This window comes from Electrona antarctica (genome assembly GCF_951216825.1).
Source record: "Electrona antarctica genome assembly, chromosome: 11".
NCBI classification, from domain to species: Eukaryota; Metazoa; Chordata; class Actinopteri; order Myctophiformes; family Myctophidae; genus Electrona; species Electrona antarctica.
Window position 1 is genome coordinate 36,780,207 of NC_136792.1, and position 19,704 is coordinate 36,799,910.

Here is a 19,704-nt window from a genome sequence, read left to right on the forward strand (position 1 = left end):
GACATAGTCACATAGGTGGACACATAGGTGAACACGGACATTGCTGTTCCTTGGAGTGGTTGCACCACTCAAAAACCTGCACACTGTAACTTTTTGTAAAGCTCCCAGTCCAGGCTTTATTATAGATTATTATTTCGACACAGAGTCTGTCTTCATCAGAAGATGAAACTCTGTGTCGAAACGTTAATCAATAAAGCCTTGTGGACTTCTATTTTTTATATTGCTTTATCCACAGTTTTGTCCTGCTGTCCAGTGGATGTGCCACTTCTATTCTTTCTTTAACGTCTGACTTGTAGCCCTCAAACTTTATGCACTGCAAGAGGCAAAGGTAATAACTAGTCTTGCGTATAGCCCGACGCTCAGAGATCTCCACACAATGATACAGCTATAAAGTAGCGGTGAGTAGCCAAGGCTGACCAGAGGACACTCTGGAGTATTTCCAATTGTCAGTACTTTAACTTCTACTCCACTACATCTCAGCAGCAAATATTGTACTTTTACGCCACTAAAACTTTAGTTACTGCTTGTTACTTTATAGATTTTGATTATTATTACAATTCCATTTGTCTTTATTGGCATGAGAAAACATACGAGACAAGCTGCACTCCTGCACATCCAAAAAAAACTCTGGGAGGTGCAAGTCTAGTTAGCAGGCATAGGGCAGTATTATGCGTGTACCAGGTCTTATTACTTAACTTAAGACCTGGAGGCGTGATCAATGCCATTTGGCTATTCTGAGTGGCCAAACAGCATTGACCACTCCTCCAGGTCTTAAGTTAAGTAATAAGACCTGGTACTTAAGACACGCATAATACTGCCCATTGACTTCAAAAAGAGAAATAAACCTTCCAAGGAAGGGACTGCACTCCAGGGAATAGAGACGGACAACTTACTGAATCATCAACTTATTTATTAGTACGACGCGTTTCACCGTGAGCGTCGTCAGGTGCTTTCTTTGATGAGAAAACATACGTTTACATTGCTAAAACAAAAATTACAAAACAAACATTAACCACTTCCGCACTTTAAATAGCCAATCTACAAGCTCTGCTACTGTAGCTTCAAAATAATTGTATACATTTGTAAACTTGACGAGTAGCCTACTTCTACTTTTGGTACTTTAAGTACATTTTTGATACCATTACATTTTGAATTCTGTACTTTTGCTTGCGAAAGAGTATTTCTACAGTACATTGCACTACTGATACTTTTACTCACATACTGTATGTTACATTTATAAGTAACAAATGTGAGTACTTTTTCCACTACCGAGGACACTCGCCACCCCAGCCACAATCTGCTACTCTGGCCATCTGCTACCGTTGTATCCAAATCCATACAACCAGACATCTGACATGTTTTCACCCATACGTAAGTCTACCTGAAATTCAAATTTAATATTTCTATGAAAAACAAGGAACGCCCAGAAGTACAGTTTATTGTATATTATATTAACCACTTCAGCATCCATATTCTGGGGAGAACATATAAGCCACAAATAGCAAATAACAAATACAAGCGCACAACACATCGCAACGTACTGAGTTGTGAGATTATACACACACACACACACACACATGCGCACAACTACACACACGTGCACGTGCACACACACACACGCATGCACACACTGACACACAAACACACACACACGCGCACACACACGCACACACCTGTGAGGTCATGCGTGGGCCAGGAGCCGAGTTCGCAGGCTCGGCAGGTGTATTCGTCAAACACAAACTCGTTCTCTTTGCAGGGAGTGCAGGTCCAACAGCAGCTCACCTCACCTTTACGGATCACCTGGAAAACATGGAATGACAGTCAGAGCTTCACTGATCCCGCCGGGCCAGGGACATCAAGTTGCAACTGTACTTTGACCACTTTGTTTCTGTCTACACCAAAATATCTTCCCTAAAAATAACAAATCTACAAGCTCGTATAGTTCGAGCTTGTACATCTGCTATTTTTGGAATAGCCAAAAGAATGCTTTTTTAGCTCAAATTCAAAAGGATGCTTTCCCGGTCTTAATGGGTTAAAGTGGTTAATAAGGTTTTAGAACCATTGTGTTGCTGTGTTCTTGAAGAGGAAGGTAAAAGCAAGCACTCGGTTGAGTATTTCCACGTCATAATGTCACGGGTGCACGGTTCTAGAACATACAGTCTTATAGAAAATAATACCAGCACTCACGTAGTATCCTGGAAGGATTAAAGCTTTATTTGGTTTTCCCCCAGCAGCAAACAACAGTAAGGACGTTTCGGCCCGAGGGCCTTCTTCAGCGTCAATCAAGCGTCATTGACGCTGAAGAAGGCCCTCGGGCCGAAACGTCCTTACTGTTGTTTGCTGCTGGGGGAAAACCAAATAAAGCTTTAATCCTTCCAGGATACTATGTGTATTATTTTCTATAAGGTTGCTGTGTTCTTGTCACCTTGATCTGTCCCTTGGCACAGGGCTCGCTGCACACAGACTTCATGATGACATCTCTGCTGGGCCAGATCTCGTCGTCATCGATCCTCAAGCCGCGGTTGTCCCAGCTGCCCACGTTGATGTAGTCATAGTAGTCCTTCCCCATCTTCTTGAAGTTCATGATTTCATATCTGATCCAAAAAGTAACATAATGCGCACGCACGCACGCACGCACGCACGCACGCACGCACGCACGCACGCACACACACAAACACACACACACACACAATGTCACGACGAGCATTGTCCTCACAAAGACACGACACACTTCAAAGACACTTTGTTAGTGTAGAGTGGGTGTGATGACTAATCGTGTAGGAACCAGGGGAGATTTATTATGGACCGCATTAACCCTGGTGTCTCTATTTTATTTTATTGTATTTTACTTTTTTTTATTTCCAGTACAATATGGTATAAAACTGTGGTTGTACTGGTCAGCTCCCAGTAAAACAATATTAAACTACAGGTCAGCTCCCAGTACAACAATATCAAACTGAGGTTGTAACAGGTCAGCTCCCAGTACAACAGTATAAAACTGAGGTCTTACTGGTCAGCTCCCAGTACAACAGTATAAAACTGAGGTTGTACTGGTCAGCTCCCAGTACAACAGTATAAACCTGGGGTTGTACTGGTCAGCTCCCAGTACAACGCAGTATGAAGCAGAGCCCATTGCAAAGGATATGTAAATCTCATTGTGATTTACCCTGGTTAAAGGTACACTCCAAAATTGTTCGTGTGTCTATTTACCTTCCAGGTGAATCTCCATTCTCGTCAAACAAGATGCCCTCCCCCGACACGCCTGTGAAGTTGGTCTTCATCAGGAAGTCCAGCAGGGTGGCGCCATCTATAGGTCGCATGGCATCACATAGACCCTACCGACCACATAAAAGTAATACCTTTATTCCAAATATATGTATACCCTTGTTGATTCTTTTTATATTGTTTGCGTTAGAAACAAAATAATGTTACTCATACACATTTAAACAGTTTTTTTTCTTTTTTTTAATAAAAACGATACATTTTAAAACAAACAAACAAATCTCAGAAATCCATGAATAAGAAAAAAAAAAGTATAATTAATTAGTTTAAAAGAAGAAGTAAAATAGCTCATACAAGATCGCAATGGGGCGCACCTGCTTGCAGATCTGCTATTTTCACTAGTTTGGGTCCCCGAGCTCCCGGCAAGACAGACAATCAATGTCTAACCACAGGCGTTGTTGTATAAGTGTCTTGTCAAGTACCTTCTATAACCCACGCAACACAGATGGGCCGTGCGGGCAGCTCTGAGCTATCTGTATCAGTGAATGAAGCACTGCTGCCGCAGGGCCCTGGGAATCCACATCATGCAGTATTTATTAGACATTCAATGTTCAAGTGAGCCTGACCTGGAATCCATACATGTTTATCATCTATTATTTATATCAGTGATTTTCACTTCAAGGTCCATATTTATTCGGCATTTGAGCCACGGACCACCATTCGGTGAGATGTATTAGCTTCTCAGACACCAAACTATGCAAAATAATTATGTTGTTGTCATTGGATAAGATTCACAATTCCATGCTGTATTGATATGGTATAGGACAGATAACATGCAAACGCTGTTAACAATTCTTCTACGGGCCTTTCTCGGCCCCACCCCTCTCCCATTTGTTTATATTGTGTTTAGGATCCAAGATGGCCGCAGCACCATGGGAGGGGGTGGCCTTACTGGGCTGCGTTCACACATTCAAGACACCTGTCTTATGTCTTGTGTCTGTGTTTAATGGCTGCTCCAATGCATTTCCAATGGAAGCCCATATGGTTTGACCAAACATTTTGTTTGATGGGGGGGAGGGGGGCAGAACACATCCATCAAAGCTGTGTTCAGACACAAGTCAGGTGTCAGACACAAGGCAAGTGTCTTGAATGCAGCCCAGTAAGGGCATATGTCTACCTGCTCACCTCCACCCCACCCCCTCCTGGTGCTGCGGCCATCTTGGATCCTAAACACAATATAAACAAATGGGAGAGGGGTGGGGCCGAGAAAGGCTCTTGTAAATTAACTCTTGAGAGAGTAAAATTAAAACGAAATGGACGCTTATGGGACTTCAGTGTTTTGTACCATACACTTGTATGTATAAGTATAGAACAAAGAATGTTTACTTTCGCCATCTTTGTTGAAGAAGAGTCTGGGCAATTATGTTTTAGTCTTACTAGAATTATTAAAAGTTTCTAAATCTTATATTTATAATTTAGATTTAGTCTCTTGAGGTTTAGGAGGTCAAAAGCTTAAAGTGTGATTAACTTTGAGGGCATTAAGCATGTTTACCTACGCCTACGCCCATTAGTGGAGTATCTATCTCCTGTAATTGAGAGCAATTTGGAGGTTAGGATTCAATGGCTTTTAAAGGTTGATTTGGTTCCTCCCCTGTTTTCCATTTTAATTATTTGTATCGCTCAGGCCTTGTGAAAAGGTGGTGTTTAATTGTACTATCCATTGCCTTTCATTACATTTGCGTTCCCCCTCTGTCCAGGTTTGGTTGTGTTGTAATGATAGGAGGATGATTGCGGTTGGTCGAAACAATGCCACGCTACCGCCCTAGCATCCATGCACCCTCATCCCTTGTTCTCTCTCTCCATCCATCCATCCATCGATCCATCCATCCATCCATCCATCCATCCATCCATCCATCCATCCATCCCTCCATCCATCCATCCATCCATCCACCATCCATCCATCCATCCATCCATCCATCCATCCATCCATCCATCCATCCATCCATCAGCCCATCTGTCAAGGCAGTGTTATCCACCTGGTAGCCTGTCTGGGCAGTACCCGCTGCATGCAGAACATATATGCCATAGATGGTAACTCACCTGGTAGCCTGTCTGGGCAGTACCCGCTGCATGCAGACCATATATGCCATAGATGGTAACTCACCTGGTAGCCTGTCTGGGCAGTGCCCGCTGCATGCAGACCATATATGCCATAGATGGTAACTCACCTGGTAGCCTGTCTGGGCAGTGCCCGCTGCATGCAGACCATATATGCCATAGATGGTAACTCACCTGGTAGCCTGTCTGGGCAGTGCCCGCTGCATGCAGACCATATATGCCATAGATGGTAACTCACCTGGTAGCCTGTCTGGGCAGTGCCCGCTGAATGCAGACCATATATGCCATAGATGGTAACTCACCTGGTAGCCTGGGCACAGTGCCCGCTGCATGTTATGCAGACCGTATGCCATGGAGTAGATGGCGTTGATGACGAAGCCCATCTTGGTGTCTTGGGCGTACTGCTGCCGCAGCGAGTCATGCTCTGCACAGAACACAGTCTCGTCACACAAACCCTATACAATGCAGACTTAATCGCTCCTTAAACCCTCTAAGACTTAATAAACTGGACCTTAATAAACTGGATCGTTATTATCCCCACAGGGATATATAGGCCTACATCTGTCTGTTCCAACAAAAAGAACACAACCATATTGCACAAAACAACACAACACCAAGACAATACATGAAGTCCTCAGTATACACAGAAAGCATCATGTCAGCGAGGCAGTTTGTTTAGTGCACTGAAGGGCTGAAGGTGACAAAAACTTGTTCCCATTTCAAGTTCAAGTTCTGTATCTTCGTCCAGATGGTAGCCTACTGTATGAGTCTGAAGTGACAATGCAGGGCACTGGTTACTAAACCTTTAGCCTGTGTCCAAAAATAAATGAGATGTTTGCCTGGGACCCAACCTAGTGAAAATAGCAGATCTATACAAGTTCTAGATCTACAAGCGACTTGTAGATCGACCATTTTCACTTCTTAAAAATGTGTTTTCTATTTATTTTTAAACTAAACAAATGTAGATATATATGCAGGCCAAAGATCGCCGTTTGGCTTCGCCAGGTGCTTGCATACATATATATATATACCCTATTATATATATATATATATATATATATATATATAAAGCAAAAACAAAATGTAGGAAACAAAAAAATAAAGGGAACCATAAAACTGTTTCTGTGACCCAAAAATGGGTCCCGACTCAGTGTTTGGGAACCACTGATGTAGGGGATCAGTGCTAAATGTGTGATGGCGTTCATATCAGAAAGGGTGGATGAGGGAAGTCTGGAAAGTTTGTTTTTGTTTACACATGGACATTATTGTATCTTCACCAAAAATAGCCTACGGATGTACAGTAGGTGGTTTGTGACGTAAGTCTGTCCTACGTTCCTAAATAGCAGATCTTACAACAGCTTGACATGTTAGCTTGTAAGATCTGCTATTATTAAAAAAAAAAATAAAAAAAAATGTTAACTACACTAATATTGTATAAGGGTCCCTTGAATAATGTATTTTCAGTTAGGGGTCCACGGACACGGACATTCATGTTGGTGTCCTTGATATTGAGACATATTGAGAAGTACTGTTTCAGAGATAAATGGTAAATGGTGCATTTATATAGTGCTTTTATCTAAAGCGCTTTACATAGATTGTGCATTACATTCACCCATTCACACACACATTCATACACTGATGGCGGATGAAAGGCACCAACCTGCACATCGGGAGCAATCAGGGGTTCAGAGTCTTGCTCAAGGACACCTTGACACTAACTCTGGGGGAGACTAGTATGTATTGAACTGGGAACCTTGCGATTCCATTCCGGACGCTCTACTGGCCACTCTACCCCTGAGCCACATGCAGCCGCCCCATCGTTCAACATGGAAATGATTATGACTGCACTCACTGCTACAGGAGATGGGGCAGGCATCATGCTGCTGCGTGCACTGCACTCACTGCTACAGGAGATGGGGCAGGCATCATGCTGCTGTGTGCACTGCACTCACTGCTACAGGAGATGGGGCAGGCATCGTGCTGCTGCGTGCACTGCACTCACTGCTACAGGAGATGGGGCAGGCATCATGCTGCTGTGTGCACTGCACTCACTGCTACAGGAGATGGGGCAGGCATCATGCTGCTGTGTGCACTGCACTCACTCACTGCTACAGGAGATGGGGCAGGCATCATGCTGCTGTGTGCACTGCACTCACTCACTGCTACAGGAGATGGGGCAGGCATCATGCTGCTGTGTGCACTGCACTCACTGCTACAGGAGATGGGACAGGCATCATGATGCTGCGTGCACTGCACTCACTGCTACAGGAGATGGGGCAGGCATCATGATGTTGTGTGCACTGCACTCACTGCTACAGGAGATGGGGCAGGCATCATGCTGCTGTGTGCACTGCACTCACTCACTGCTACAGGAGATGGGGCAGGCATCATGCTGCTGTGTGCACTGCACTCACTGCTACAGGAGATGGGACAGGCATCATGATGCTGCGTGCACTGCACTCACTGCTACAGGAGATGGGGCAGGCATCATGATGTTGTGTGCACTGCACTCACTGCTACAGGAGATGGGGCAGGCATCGTGCACAATGTTCTGTTTCTACGAAACATCAGACTGAAACCATTTATCTCCGCAGTTCAACTTTTTTTCCTCCGAAAATCAATGCCCTACTCAAGTTTTGAACTACACTATATAGTGAAAGTATAGGTTCGATGCGAGGTGTTGTGAGCTTGTATAGAGCTGCTGTTTTCAGTGTATTTTTAAGATACTAAAACATATATATGGTTTTGGACATACATGGTTTCCACCCGACAGTGGAAACCTTTCCTGTCTCTATTCCTCATGAGTCTCTTTGAAGAGGCACTCTGAGTGCATTCAGGCATTCAGAGGCAAATCAGTGTATGAGTGCCGCACTCATACACTGATTTGCCTCTGAATGGAGATTATGAGACAGAGAGAGAGAGAGAGAGAGAGAGAGAGAGAGAGAGAGAGAGAGAGAGAGAGAGAGGCAAAGGTATTTAAATGTGAAGAAGTTAAGCCTTTGTGGTGATCGGAGCTGCAACACGGTTCGATGTACATATTTGGGGAGTTCAGTTAGGCCTGCAATTAGGCAAAGATCCAGGTTGGGTATAGGATTATGGTTAGACGCTTCGTTTAATCGTTTAGGAGTTGGTTCTAGAACTGGTTCCGTTCTAGATTCTTGGAACCTTGGTGCTTTCACAGAACAGGTTCTGTGAAAGCACAGGTTCCAGTTGGTTGGTTCCAGTTCCGAACAAACTTTAGCAGATCTTACAAGCATGTCAAGCTGTTGTAAGATCTGCTATTTAGGAACATAGGACAGACCTACGTCACAAACCACCTACTGTACATCCATCCATAGGCTATTTTTGGTGAAGATACAATATGTCCATGTGTAACAAAGTCCATCACGGCTCGTGACATCACGCCTCGTGACACGTCACGGCTCGTGACATGCAGAAACTTTTCTCAAAACGAAACTGAAACTGGGAAACCAATTTTATCCAATCAGGATAGAGAACGCTGTCAGGATACAGATAAAACAAGCGGAATTGTAAGTGATGACACAAATAAATGAGCAGACAAAAGTGGAACTGAAACACAAGCTGATAAATACTCTCTCCTGATTGGCTGAAATGTTGTCACCTGCCTGAAAATGTATTCTCTGTTTATTAAAGAGCTGAAGAGACAGGGAGACTCCTGTTAAGGCTTATTCATAGTCCAAGGTGATAAGGTAACCATCATAACGGTGGGTTTTTTTTCGGTGTCACCTCATAGGCTGACCACCGTTTTGGTGGTCACTTTATTAACTAAAACTGGACTATGAATAGGCCTGTCCTGAACAAACAAAGAAAGCAATGATTCTGATGACTATCAGAATATAGTGCTTTAACCTTTATTCAACCTTATAACAAAACCTCTGTTGTTTTATCCAAAGAATATCACTTACACTATCTAAATAAGGACCATATTAAATAGCTCGAACCAGTGCTGGTTATTTAGTTAGGACCCGCTACAGTGGTGTTCGATACGAACTTAACCGGGATGTAGAAACCTCTACTTCAATGCTCTACGAGTTGCTTAACCATTAGCCAGTTATTCTGTCTCATCTAGAAGACTCGTGCCAAAGGTAATAGAAGCTATCCAAGGTATATGGGTTGTAAAGCCAGATACCTTGGTTCGTATGTTGACATGTTGGAGATACCGCGTGCGTTGTTTGGTAACCGGTTCAACCGTGCCTGCGGTGGAAAAGGGGGCCATGCACTCACTGCTGCAGGTGGAAAAGGGGGCCATGCACTCACTGCTGCAGGTGGAAAAGGGGGCCATGCACTCACTGCTGCAGGTGTGGTTGTACTGCGGTGGAAAAGGGGGCCATGCACTCACTGCTGCAGGTGCGGTTGTACTTGGCGTTCTCCTGGGCGTGGCCCTTCAGGCGGCAGTGGAAGCGGTGCTGCCAGAACTCGGGGAACCAGGGGTTGCGCGGGTTGTTGTCGGGCCGGAGACGCAGGTAGTAGTCGTCGAACCACTTGACGTCGGCCGACTGCAGCTTGATGGTGATGCCGCCCGCCGCCTCGCGCACGAAGCCGTCCGTCACGTCGTAGCGGTCGGCCCAGCCGTCACTGTAGAGGGGGTGGAGTATATACGCTCTGAGTTAAATAGGCTCTATGAACACACGCCATTTTGGAAAGAACTTGGGCCCCTTCCCTACTTCCTTCACAGGTGTTACCGATGATACTAATGAAGACTCTGTTCCATTCTGGTCAAACAGAGTTAGGGTGCTGCTATTGTGCATGTTGGCTCACTGGAAACACTCTGCTACACCAGTGGGTGTCATTGAGTGGGTTCCAAATGGCTCCGTATGGGTGTGTAAACTCTGAGAGCGTACAAATGTACACTCTCAGAGGTATGGGGGTCCTTGAAATGAAAAGGTTTGAGAACCACTGTACATTAAATGTAACATAGCCTTAATTAGTTTAATCGGTAACACCTGTGAAGGAAGTATAGGGAAGGGGCCCGGAAGTAGGAAGAATAAATGATTCTGTGTGCACAGAGCCCACCGAATGTGCAGCATACAAGTTTTGACACGTATTGTTGTGACCATAGGCATAGGCACAGGGAAATAGAAAGTCATTGTTGAGATAGCATTCACAGATAATCCTCCTCACATTAATCCTGCTACTGAACAAAATTTGGCCACCATGAACAGACATGATTAACGGGCAAGATTAACGGCAGCCAGTTAAACACAAACAACACAAAAAATAAACTGAACCACATCATCCCGCTTTGTGGCGGCGAGTGTTTGTGTGAGTATGATGTGTCCCTTTAAGACTGGTATTGTGTGTATACGTGCTTGCGAGTTTATGAGCCCGTTATTGGGGCAAATTCAATCTTGAAGTAGTGAAGGTGAAGTCTAGAGGCATCTGGGTTCATGTGTTTGGTCCGACGGAGCATTGGTCCGAACGACAACCTACCTCAAACCCTCACCCTAACCCTAACCTCCCCCGGGGCAGCACACCTAAACCTAACCCCAACCCTCTCCCGACCCCCAGCGCACCTCGGACCAATGCTCCTTCGAACCAATGCTCCGTCGGATCATAGTATGGCTCCCCAGTATCTCACCAGAACAGAACAGATCAGATCTCTCTTATATGCACGCACGCACGCACGCACGCACGCACGCACGCACGCACGCACGCACGCACGCACGCACGCACGCACGCACGCACGCACGCACACACACACACACACACACACGTAGGCTCTATGTACGCACAAAATCACAAGCACCAGCCACGATAATCTAGGTCAAATGGCTCATTTTGGCTGCATTTTGACAGCCATGCTCTCCCGGACCGCAATGAGATGAATGTGACTTCCTTCCAACACACAAACACACAAGCACAAACGCACGCACACGCACACACACACGCACACACGCACAGCACACACACACACACAGAGCCATGCTGTGAACACTCTCACTGCCATCTGTGCCTGCCTACCCTAACCTGCCTGCCTCCTGGTAATCGGTGGAAAATTTGTGAATTGCGTGCGTGCGTGCGTGCGTGCGTGCGTGCGTGCGTGCGTGCGTGAGTGCGTGCGTGCATTCGTGTGTGTCTTTCTCTGCTTGGAGCTGTGGTCATTAATCTTGTTGGTGACATGTTCTTTTGGGGGAGATTCATCACACGTTAGACCATGCTTCGTACACGTGCACACACACACACACACACACACACGCGCGCGCGCGCGCACGTATGTGTGTGTGTGTGTGTGAGGGAAAGAGAGAAACAGACAGACAGAGAGTCCATTTGTGTGTGTGTGCATGTGTGGGCTGTAGAAAATGGGAGGTTGGAGCTAACCTGTCATCTTAGACTTTCTGTCGCTGTATCCATTGCAGCTCGTATACACACACACACGCGCACGCGCACGCGCACACGCTCTCTCTCTCTCTCTCTCTATCTCTCTCTCTCTCTCTCTCTCTCTCAGGGACTGGTGTGAAGACAACACTGCACAACAAGAACTAGACATCAGACAATGTGCAAATGGATTTCAGTCTTCCAACCACTCAAAGTGCACACACAGGTGTCAACTCGCTGGATTGGGAGCAGATCCTTGCCTTGCTCATCGGCATGTCGACACAATGTCAGGAGGAAAACGGGAAACAACCTGGCATCCTGGTTAGGAAGTGTAGCTCAGTTTCTACCTCGTTGTGTGTGCAGCAGGGGTCTGTGCACGGTCTTCTCTTGGGAGCCAGTTCTGCCTGTGGCGACCTTTCTCCATTGCAAGACTGTCTGTACACCGTCAACGTTTTCCCTTAGTTGTGGATCAGTCACAGTGCTCAGGTATTCTGCCACTCTCTCTGTCTCGCACCTCCTCTCTCACTCACACACATGTCCCTCTGGAGACCCCTGCCCTGCCTCTGTCTGTCTGTTTGATTCATCTTCCCAGCAGGTCACATCTGCAATTCCCGAGCGGCCAAAATAACACAGCATGTTGGCACACGCAGGCACACGCATCCACGCACAGTTATGCGTGCGAGTGCACACATGCAACCACAATCTGTGTCGGCTAAACCAATTAACTTGAAGTTGTAGATTAGCCACCTGAAGGCACATACAGTGTGCTCTCTCTCCATAGAATCATCTTCTGAAGGCTCAATGGCTCATCACGGTAACCGGAATTCTTGCCTTAAAACACACTCGCACTCATGTTTTTCTGACGACCTCCCGCCGACCGCTCGGTGGGGCAGTTCTTGTATCCTTGTATCTGTTTTACTGAGGTTAAAATTAGGAATAAGGTTAGGTTGAACCGTTTAGGCATAGTTTACTGAGGTTACGTTTAGGAATACAAAGCTGAGCAGTTCACAGCCAAATCACAGAGATGGGCATAGGTTGTTGATTCACTGATTGAATGGGCGTGCAACACGTTCAGCTGAATGCGGCCTCAGGCCTCAGGCTATGCAGCCTTGTTGTTGCTGTCGCACTGCAACAGTCATTTTGTTTAGATTTAACGGAGTAGTGTCAGACTAGTGTCAGCACCAATTAATCATCTCCTAATTGTGGAAGATAGACATTGAACAATGGGATTACCAGGTGCCAGATAATATGGCAGGAAGTAATAAAGATTGGAATGTGAACTTTTAAAAAGATAAGAAAATCTGGATCTTACCATAATACCATAATACAGTACTGTAGGTACATGGGTAATCATGAAACCATGATTTATCACAAAGCCCTCAGCTGAAATACTGTCCTTGGGGCAGACAGCCATCATTCCAATAACCTCCTTCACAACATCCCAGTCAGCCAATTAACTGTAGCACCATTTCAGAATCCACGTCCAAAGCCTTAGAATGAACCAATCACTTCCGGACGGGTTAATACAATACCAGGAAGGCACAGACAAATCAAAAACACACATTCCAATGCATGAGGTGCATAATTAAAACATGTTGCAATGTACAGCACTATAAGGAAGGCAGCAATTATTCTAGTGCAGGTGGAAAACATATTCAGCATATAAAACTACCAGCAAACCAACAATTACAATATATTCACCACATGCATTTTGGCCCAGACAGTGAAGCATGAGTAAACAGAATTGGATGACAAAATAAGTTCTCAAGGGCAGTGCAAATTAACTGCAAATGTGTACACATATTGTTTACTTGAAAAATGGTGTCGTGTTTTTCTCGCACGTCCATGCATCCTTCAGGTTTTGCCAGGGAAAGAAGTAATGATATTTTTCTCATCTGTTTTTCTCTGATATTTTATATTGGATCTAATAGTGAGGACAATCCAGAGCTTGATTTGTCCTTCAGTGCAACACGTCGAAACCCCCCTGGTGTTGAATTAAATTAAGGGTCAGTTTTTACATTCTCAGAGTGAAATGAAGTGGTTCAGGTGTAGAGTGGGCGGCCGTCAGAACAGCCGGCAGAACAGCCGGATGCCAACCGCAAGCTTCCCAGTTTGATCCCGGGCTCTCCCAGAGTTAGTCAAAGTGTCCTTGAGCAAGACTCAAGGACACTTGAACCCCTACTTGCTCGCAGTGATCGCCACCATTGGTGTGTGAGAATGTGGTAAGTGAGGACGCTGGTGTTGACTGTTCGCCGCTTCACCTCCCAATGTAAAAATATGGCAGGAAGTAATAAAGATTGGAATGTGAACTTTAAAAAAGAAAAGAAAATCTGGATCTTACCATATACAGTAGTACTGTACATGGGTAATGATACCACTCATGAAACCATGATGTATCACAAAGCCCTCAGCAGAAATACTGTCCTTGGGGCAGACAGCCATCATTCCAATAACCTCCTTCACAACATCCCAGAGTTAGTCAAAGTGTCCTTGAGCAAGACTCAAGGACACTTGAACCCCTACTTGCTCGCAGTGATCGCCACCATTGGTGTGTGAGAATGTGGTAAGTGAGGACGCTGGTGTTGACTGTTCGCCGCTTCACCTCCCAATGTATGAATGAATGGACCATTGCACCAACAATGCATGTGCATAGAAAAGCGCTATAAAAATGCAATCCATTATTATTCCATTGGCCCCCGGTCGCTGTACAAAACTCTGATGCTGGCATTCAAAGCAACCAAAGGTATGGCATCCCCATATCTTGCAATTCTGTTCGCACCCTACAAACCCTCCCGTGCGCTCATATCATTTGACGCAGGGAAGCTGGAAGTACCGCTTAAAACGCCAGGACAACACTCAGGGTTGGATTAAGCAGGTCAAATAATATGACTAAACCCATGCGGTAATACAGATTTTGGCCTCGCTCTGCGCCCTTTCGTATTATGGAAGCCGTGGTGAACGCTCACTCATATGGCATACCACGTTCCTGATTTTTTTAGCATTGGGGGAGTGTCCATATGTTAATTATTTTCGCTTTGCGCACTCTATGTCTGCCACCAGTCTTCCCAAGAACTGAGCTATGCCACCATTGACCCCAATTAATTTCATTAATCTTTTTTTAAATTCTCTGTTGGACCTATATGAACACGAAATATATTAAAAGAAACTTTAGAATGTCTGGATTCATGGAAAAAATAAACTGAGTTGATAACATATTTTGTTATGTAGATACCAACAGATAAATAAAGCTTGTTCTCCATGTGTACCCTTGTCTGAAAACTACTATTAGCGTGAGACGCAGTTGAATGTTTCAAACACCTCTAGTCTAGGTTCTACTATAGCTACATATTCATGCCATATATCAAATTAAACCTGAGGTTGTCGAGGTGTATTAAATTGTAAAATAAAATATTTCAAAAAAAGAAATTGCATTATCAAAATATCAGCCTCTACAATGCAGAATGCATGTAAACATGCTGCTGTATTTGGTGGTCCCAATCCGACTTTGACTGCTGAGAACTCTGAAATGGCACATGGTAGAAGATTATTATTTTTTTGGCTGGAAGTGGACATTCTACGCTGTATTTCGATATACATTATGTTCACATAGCAATAGAAGTACAATGTCTAGGGATGCATGTTTCTCAAAAATATGTTTCTCTCAAAAACAGATTTTTGAGAAACATGCATCCCTAGACATTGTACTTGTCTTGTACTTGTGTGTATGTATGTGTGTGTGTGTGTGTGTGTGTGTGTGTGTGTGTGTGTGTGTGTGTGTGTGTGTGTGTGTGTGTGTGTGTGTGTGTGTGTGTGTGTGTGTGTGTGTGTGTGAGTGCGAGTGCGAGTGCGACAGCGCGTGTGTGTGTTTGGAGAGAGCGTGCGTGAGAGCGAGAGAGAGAGAGAGAGAGAGAGAGAGAGTGTGTGTGTGTTTGGAGAGTGTGTGAGAGAAAACTTTTACACCTTTATTCAATTCCTATTTATATTCAATATTTTTTTGTACATACATTGTTTTATCTTGATTGTCTCGTTCCACTTTTGCTTTGGCAATGTAAATGTATATGTTTTCTCATGCATGCCAGGCAATAAAGCTAATTTGAATTGAATTGATTTGAATTGAGAGAAAACCTTTAGCTGAGAGAGATGAAGCAGGAGCCAGGGACCCCATATCAAATTGTGTTGCAGATTAAACTTTTTAATAGATTTCATAGATAGCTTACCCACTCTGTTTTGTTGCCCACCTTTCCCCTGGTGCCCACTCTGTTTGGTGCCCACCTTTCCCTGGTGCCTAGTCTGCCCATCTTTCCCCTGGTGCCCACTCTGTTTTGGTGCCCACCTTTCCCTGGTGCCCAGTCTGCCCACCTTTCCCCTGGTGCCCACTCTGTTTTGGTACCCACCTTTCCCTGATGCCCAGTCTGCCCACCTTTCCCTAGTGCCCACTCTGTTTTGGTACCCACCTTTCCCTGATGCCCAGTCTGCCCATCTTTCCCTAGTGCCCACTCTGTTTTGGTACCCACCTTTCCCTGATGCCCAGTCTGCCCATCTTTCCCTAGTGCCCACTCTGTTTTGGTGCCCACCTTTCCCTGATGCCCAGTCTGCCCATCTTTCCCTAGTGCCCACTCTGTTTTGGTGCCCACCTTTCCCTGATGCCCAGTCTGCCCATCTTTCCCTAGTGCCCACTCTGTTTTGGTACCCACCTTTCCCTGGTGCCTAGTCTGCCCACCTTTCCCTAGTGCCCACTCTGTTTTGGTGCCCACCTTTCCCTGATACCTAGTCTGCCCACCTTTCCCTAGTGCCCACTCTGTTTTGGTGCCCACCTTTCCCTGATACCTAGTCTGCCCACCTTTCCCTAGTGCCCACTCTGTTTTGGTGCCCACCGTTCCCTAGTGCCCACTCTGTTTTGGTGCCCACCGTTCCCTAGTGCCCACTCTGTTTTGGTGCCCACCTTTCCCTGATACCTAGTCTGCCCACCTTTCCCTAGTGCCCACTCTGTTTTGGTACCCACCTTTCCCTGATACCTAGTCTGCCCACCTTTCCCTAGTGCCCACTCTGTTTTGGTGCCCACCGTTCCCTAGTGCCCACTCTGTTTTGGTGCCCACCGTTCCCTAGTGCCCACTCTGTTTTGGTGCCCACCGTTCCCTAGTGCCTTCATAGATTGTTTGACAGCACCATGTCAAACAGTGCAGTGTTGTGTTTGATTCATGTTCAGTATTTTTAGACGCCCACCTAGTCACAGCATGAGGCATCGTTTGGGAACTTGTAGATCTGCTATTTTCGACTGTTACCCTCAGAATAGGGATGCTAGGGTTAGTTAGTGGACCCCCTAGGGGTCTCGGACCCCCTGTTGAATACCCTTGTATTTCACTCGAGTATTGACTATTGAGAATGTAGCAGTGATGGCTAGAAATATATTAGTTTTCAGTTTGTTTTGTTTTGTTACACATACCTAGTCTAGCAGCCAGAATGATTATAGTCAACCTGTAATGTAGGCTACATTTCTGTGTGAGAGATTCTTTTTAATCAAATGACACTGACAGAGGAGTTTGGTTCATGTGTGCACTTGTTACCATTGACAATAATGTGATTTAGTATTATAATTGCAAAGAAAATAAAGCTGTATTGTGACCAGCAGTCCATCACTCGATTTACACCCCTGAAAGGCAGATATGTGTGAGAGACTTGTATATGTCAGTTGTAAAAGACATATTTCCTCATTTTATCACGTCTCGACTACTGCAACTCCATTTACTCCGGCCTTAACCAAAAAGCAATTTCCCACTTTGGTTTTTAGAACCAAAGTGTTTTCAATGAATCTATCATGGTTAGAATGGAGTTTGAAAGTCTGAAAGTGAAATATCTCTAAAAGGTTCAATGTGAAAGTAAGCGGCCGGTAGCAATTACCTAGTGAGGAGGACCAATTATATGAACATAAGATGATTGAAGTTCACCTTGAACAGTGCTGAGAGCAGGCGGCCGGGAGTAACAACATGTAGAAAAGCCTAAACACCAAGATAAAATATAATATTCACACCTGTGTTCACTTTAAAAATCAATGCTTTTCAAACTATACGTCAATCTATATGGTATGTGACTGAAGTGATTTAAACGACATCCTGATTGCGTCTCTTTCTATCTCTTTCACTCGCACTCTTTACAATGGTGTCTACTGTATATGTAGCGAAGATTGTTGTTGTCATGGTTTCCATCCTACACAGTTGGAGGCCATCGATATTGTCCTTTTCTTTTTGCTGAGGTTTGCGTGATCTGCGCAAAAGGACAGTTAACCCATTTTGGGCGGGAACCCCTTTTGGTGTTTTAAACATTATGTTATAATTTAGCTATTGAAAAATAGCAGATCTACAAGCTCATAGCGCGCTATGAGCTTTGTAGATCTGCTATTTTTTTTAAATCGTGGAGGATTTAGAAGGATTTTTTTAAATGTTGAGGTCAGGCCTAAATGGGTCAAATGATAAGGGACAATATCGGTGGCACCAGGGCCGGTTCTAGGGGGGGGCATAGCCCACCCAAACGTGCGTCCTGCCCACCCAATGTGGGTTTGACACCCCACCCGCGCCGGCGGAGTCGCCCCCCCTTACAATTCTGTCTGCCCACCTGAGTGGGGCTGGCTAAATCCGGCCCTGGGTGGCACCCAACTGTATACGTTCATATCATGTGGCAGCCAAGACAATGGAATTGTAATGTTTGTTTAGAGCCTAATTATAAATTCCCCATCCCCAGCCAAGTCTATGGGACCTTAATGTTTGTTTAGGGCAAATTATGATGTAATTGGTGCCAGACAAGTCTAATGAAATGAAATGATTACTATATTTACCCAGGGTATCTGGGCTAAGCTCAAGAACTTGTTTCCAGCCAGGCCCTGCTCATAGAACATTTCATCGTAGTGGTTCAATGCCTTGTTCAAGGGCACTTCAGCGGTGGTAATTGTAACGTGTCGGACCGCTGATTCGAACTGGCGACCTTTCGGTATCAAGACCGCTCCGCAATCTGTTCGGCTACCGCTACCACTATGGACTGACGACCGGAGGACCCAGACCCACGCACCTCAGACATCAGCAACAATATGAGAATCACATAAACATAATTGTCCGGGTTAAAATCACCCGGGTTAATGTTCTAGTGTTAATTCAAATTGATTATCAATTATTTTTGTATAATTGATTAAATCAATCAATTAACTGTTGCTCTCCTATGTGAGAGTGAACAATTTGAATCTCTTTGCACAAGCCAGCTGCCTCCAATCCCTTCATTATGTTGGAGCTCAAGGCAATCAGGGCAGCTGGCCAGAGCGTCCAGTGCAGTGTCAATAATTCAAAAAATGCCCAATTTTGCCATATCATAGCACAAAAAAAGTGTTTGAATTTACTACATTTTCTGGCTGCTGATTTGGGATTCGGTTTGGCTTTTCAAAATTAGTCAGGAAATCAGGAAATTATATCTAACCCTAGTTCTGTATTTGGAGGCATTACAAAGTTTCAGTTTAAGGCTTTTATTTGTGTAAGGTCCAGGAAGTCGCCTGCTTCCACGCAGCATATGTGATGCATTTTAGTCTCATATCCGAGTCTCAAACAAGGTTGTTTCTTACACTAAGTATGCATTTTTTGGTGGTAATTACATATTTGCACGTGATTTCCCTTTTTTGGTTGTGTACGATAGTTTTCTTTCAAATGAGATAATTCTAAGCCTCCGTTACGATAATTCCACCGGCCAATAAGGGACCACTGTTCTTGATGACGTAACTAAATTACGTTTCTAGGTTGGTATAAGGTCAATAGGGGGTATGTATGTATGTATGTATGTATGTATGTATGTATGTATGTATGTATGTATGTATGTATGTATGTATGTATGTATGTATGTATGTATGTATGTATGTATGTATGTATGTATGTATGTATGTATGTATGTACGTACGTACGTACGTACGTACGTACGTACGTACGTACGTACGTACGTATGTATGTATGTATGTATGTATGTATGTATGTATGTCAGGGTATGTATGTCAGGGTA

General features: G+C 44.6%; 1 protein-coding gene across 1 annotated transcript in view; it reads right to left on the reverse strand.

Moving 5' to 3' along the window:
• grm5b (glutamate receptor, metabotropic 5b) overlaps window positions 1-19,704 on the reverse strand; it is a gene marked incomplete at both ends in the record, with an annotated part of 110,255 nt that overhangs the window by 15,482 nt on the left and 75,069 nt on the right. The window contains 5 exon segments of the mRNA XM_079513837.1: window positions 1,674-1,800; window positions 2,426-2,594; window positions 3,211-3,335; window positions 5,643-5,764; window positions 9,701-9,936. Coding sequence (XP_079369963.1) covers window positions 1,674-1,800; window positions 2,426-2,594; window positions 3,211-3,335; window positions 5,643-5,764; window positions 9,701-9,936 — 779 coding nt within the window.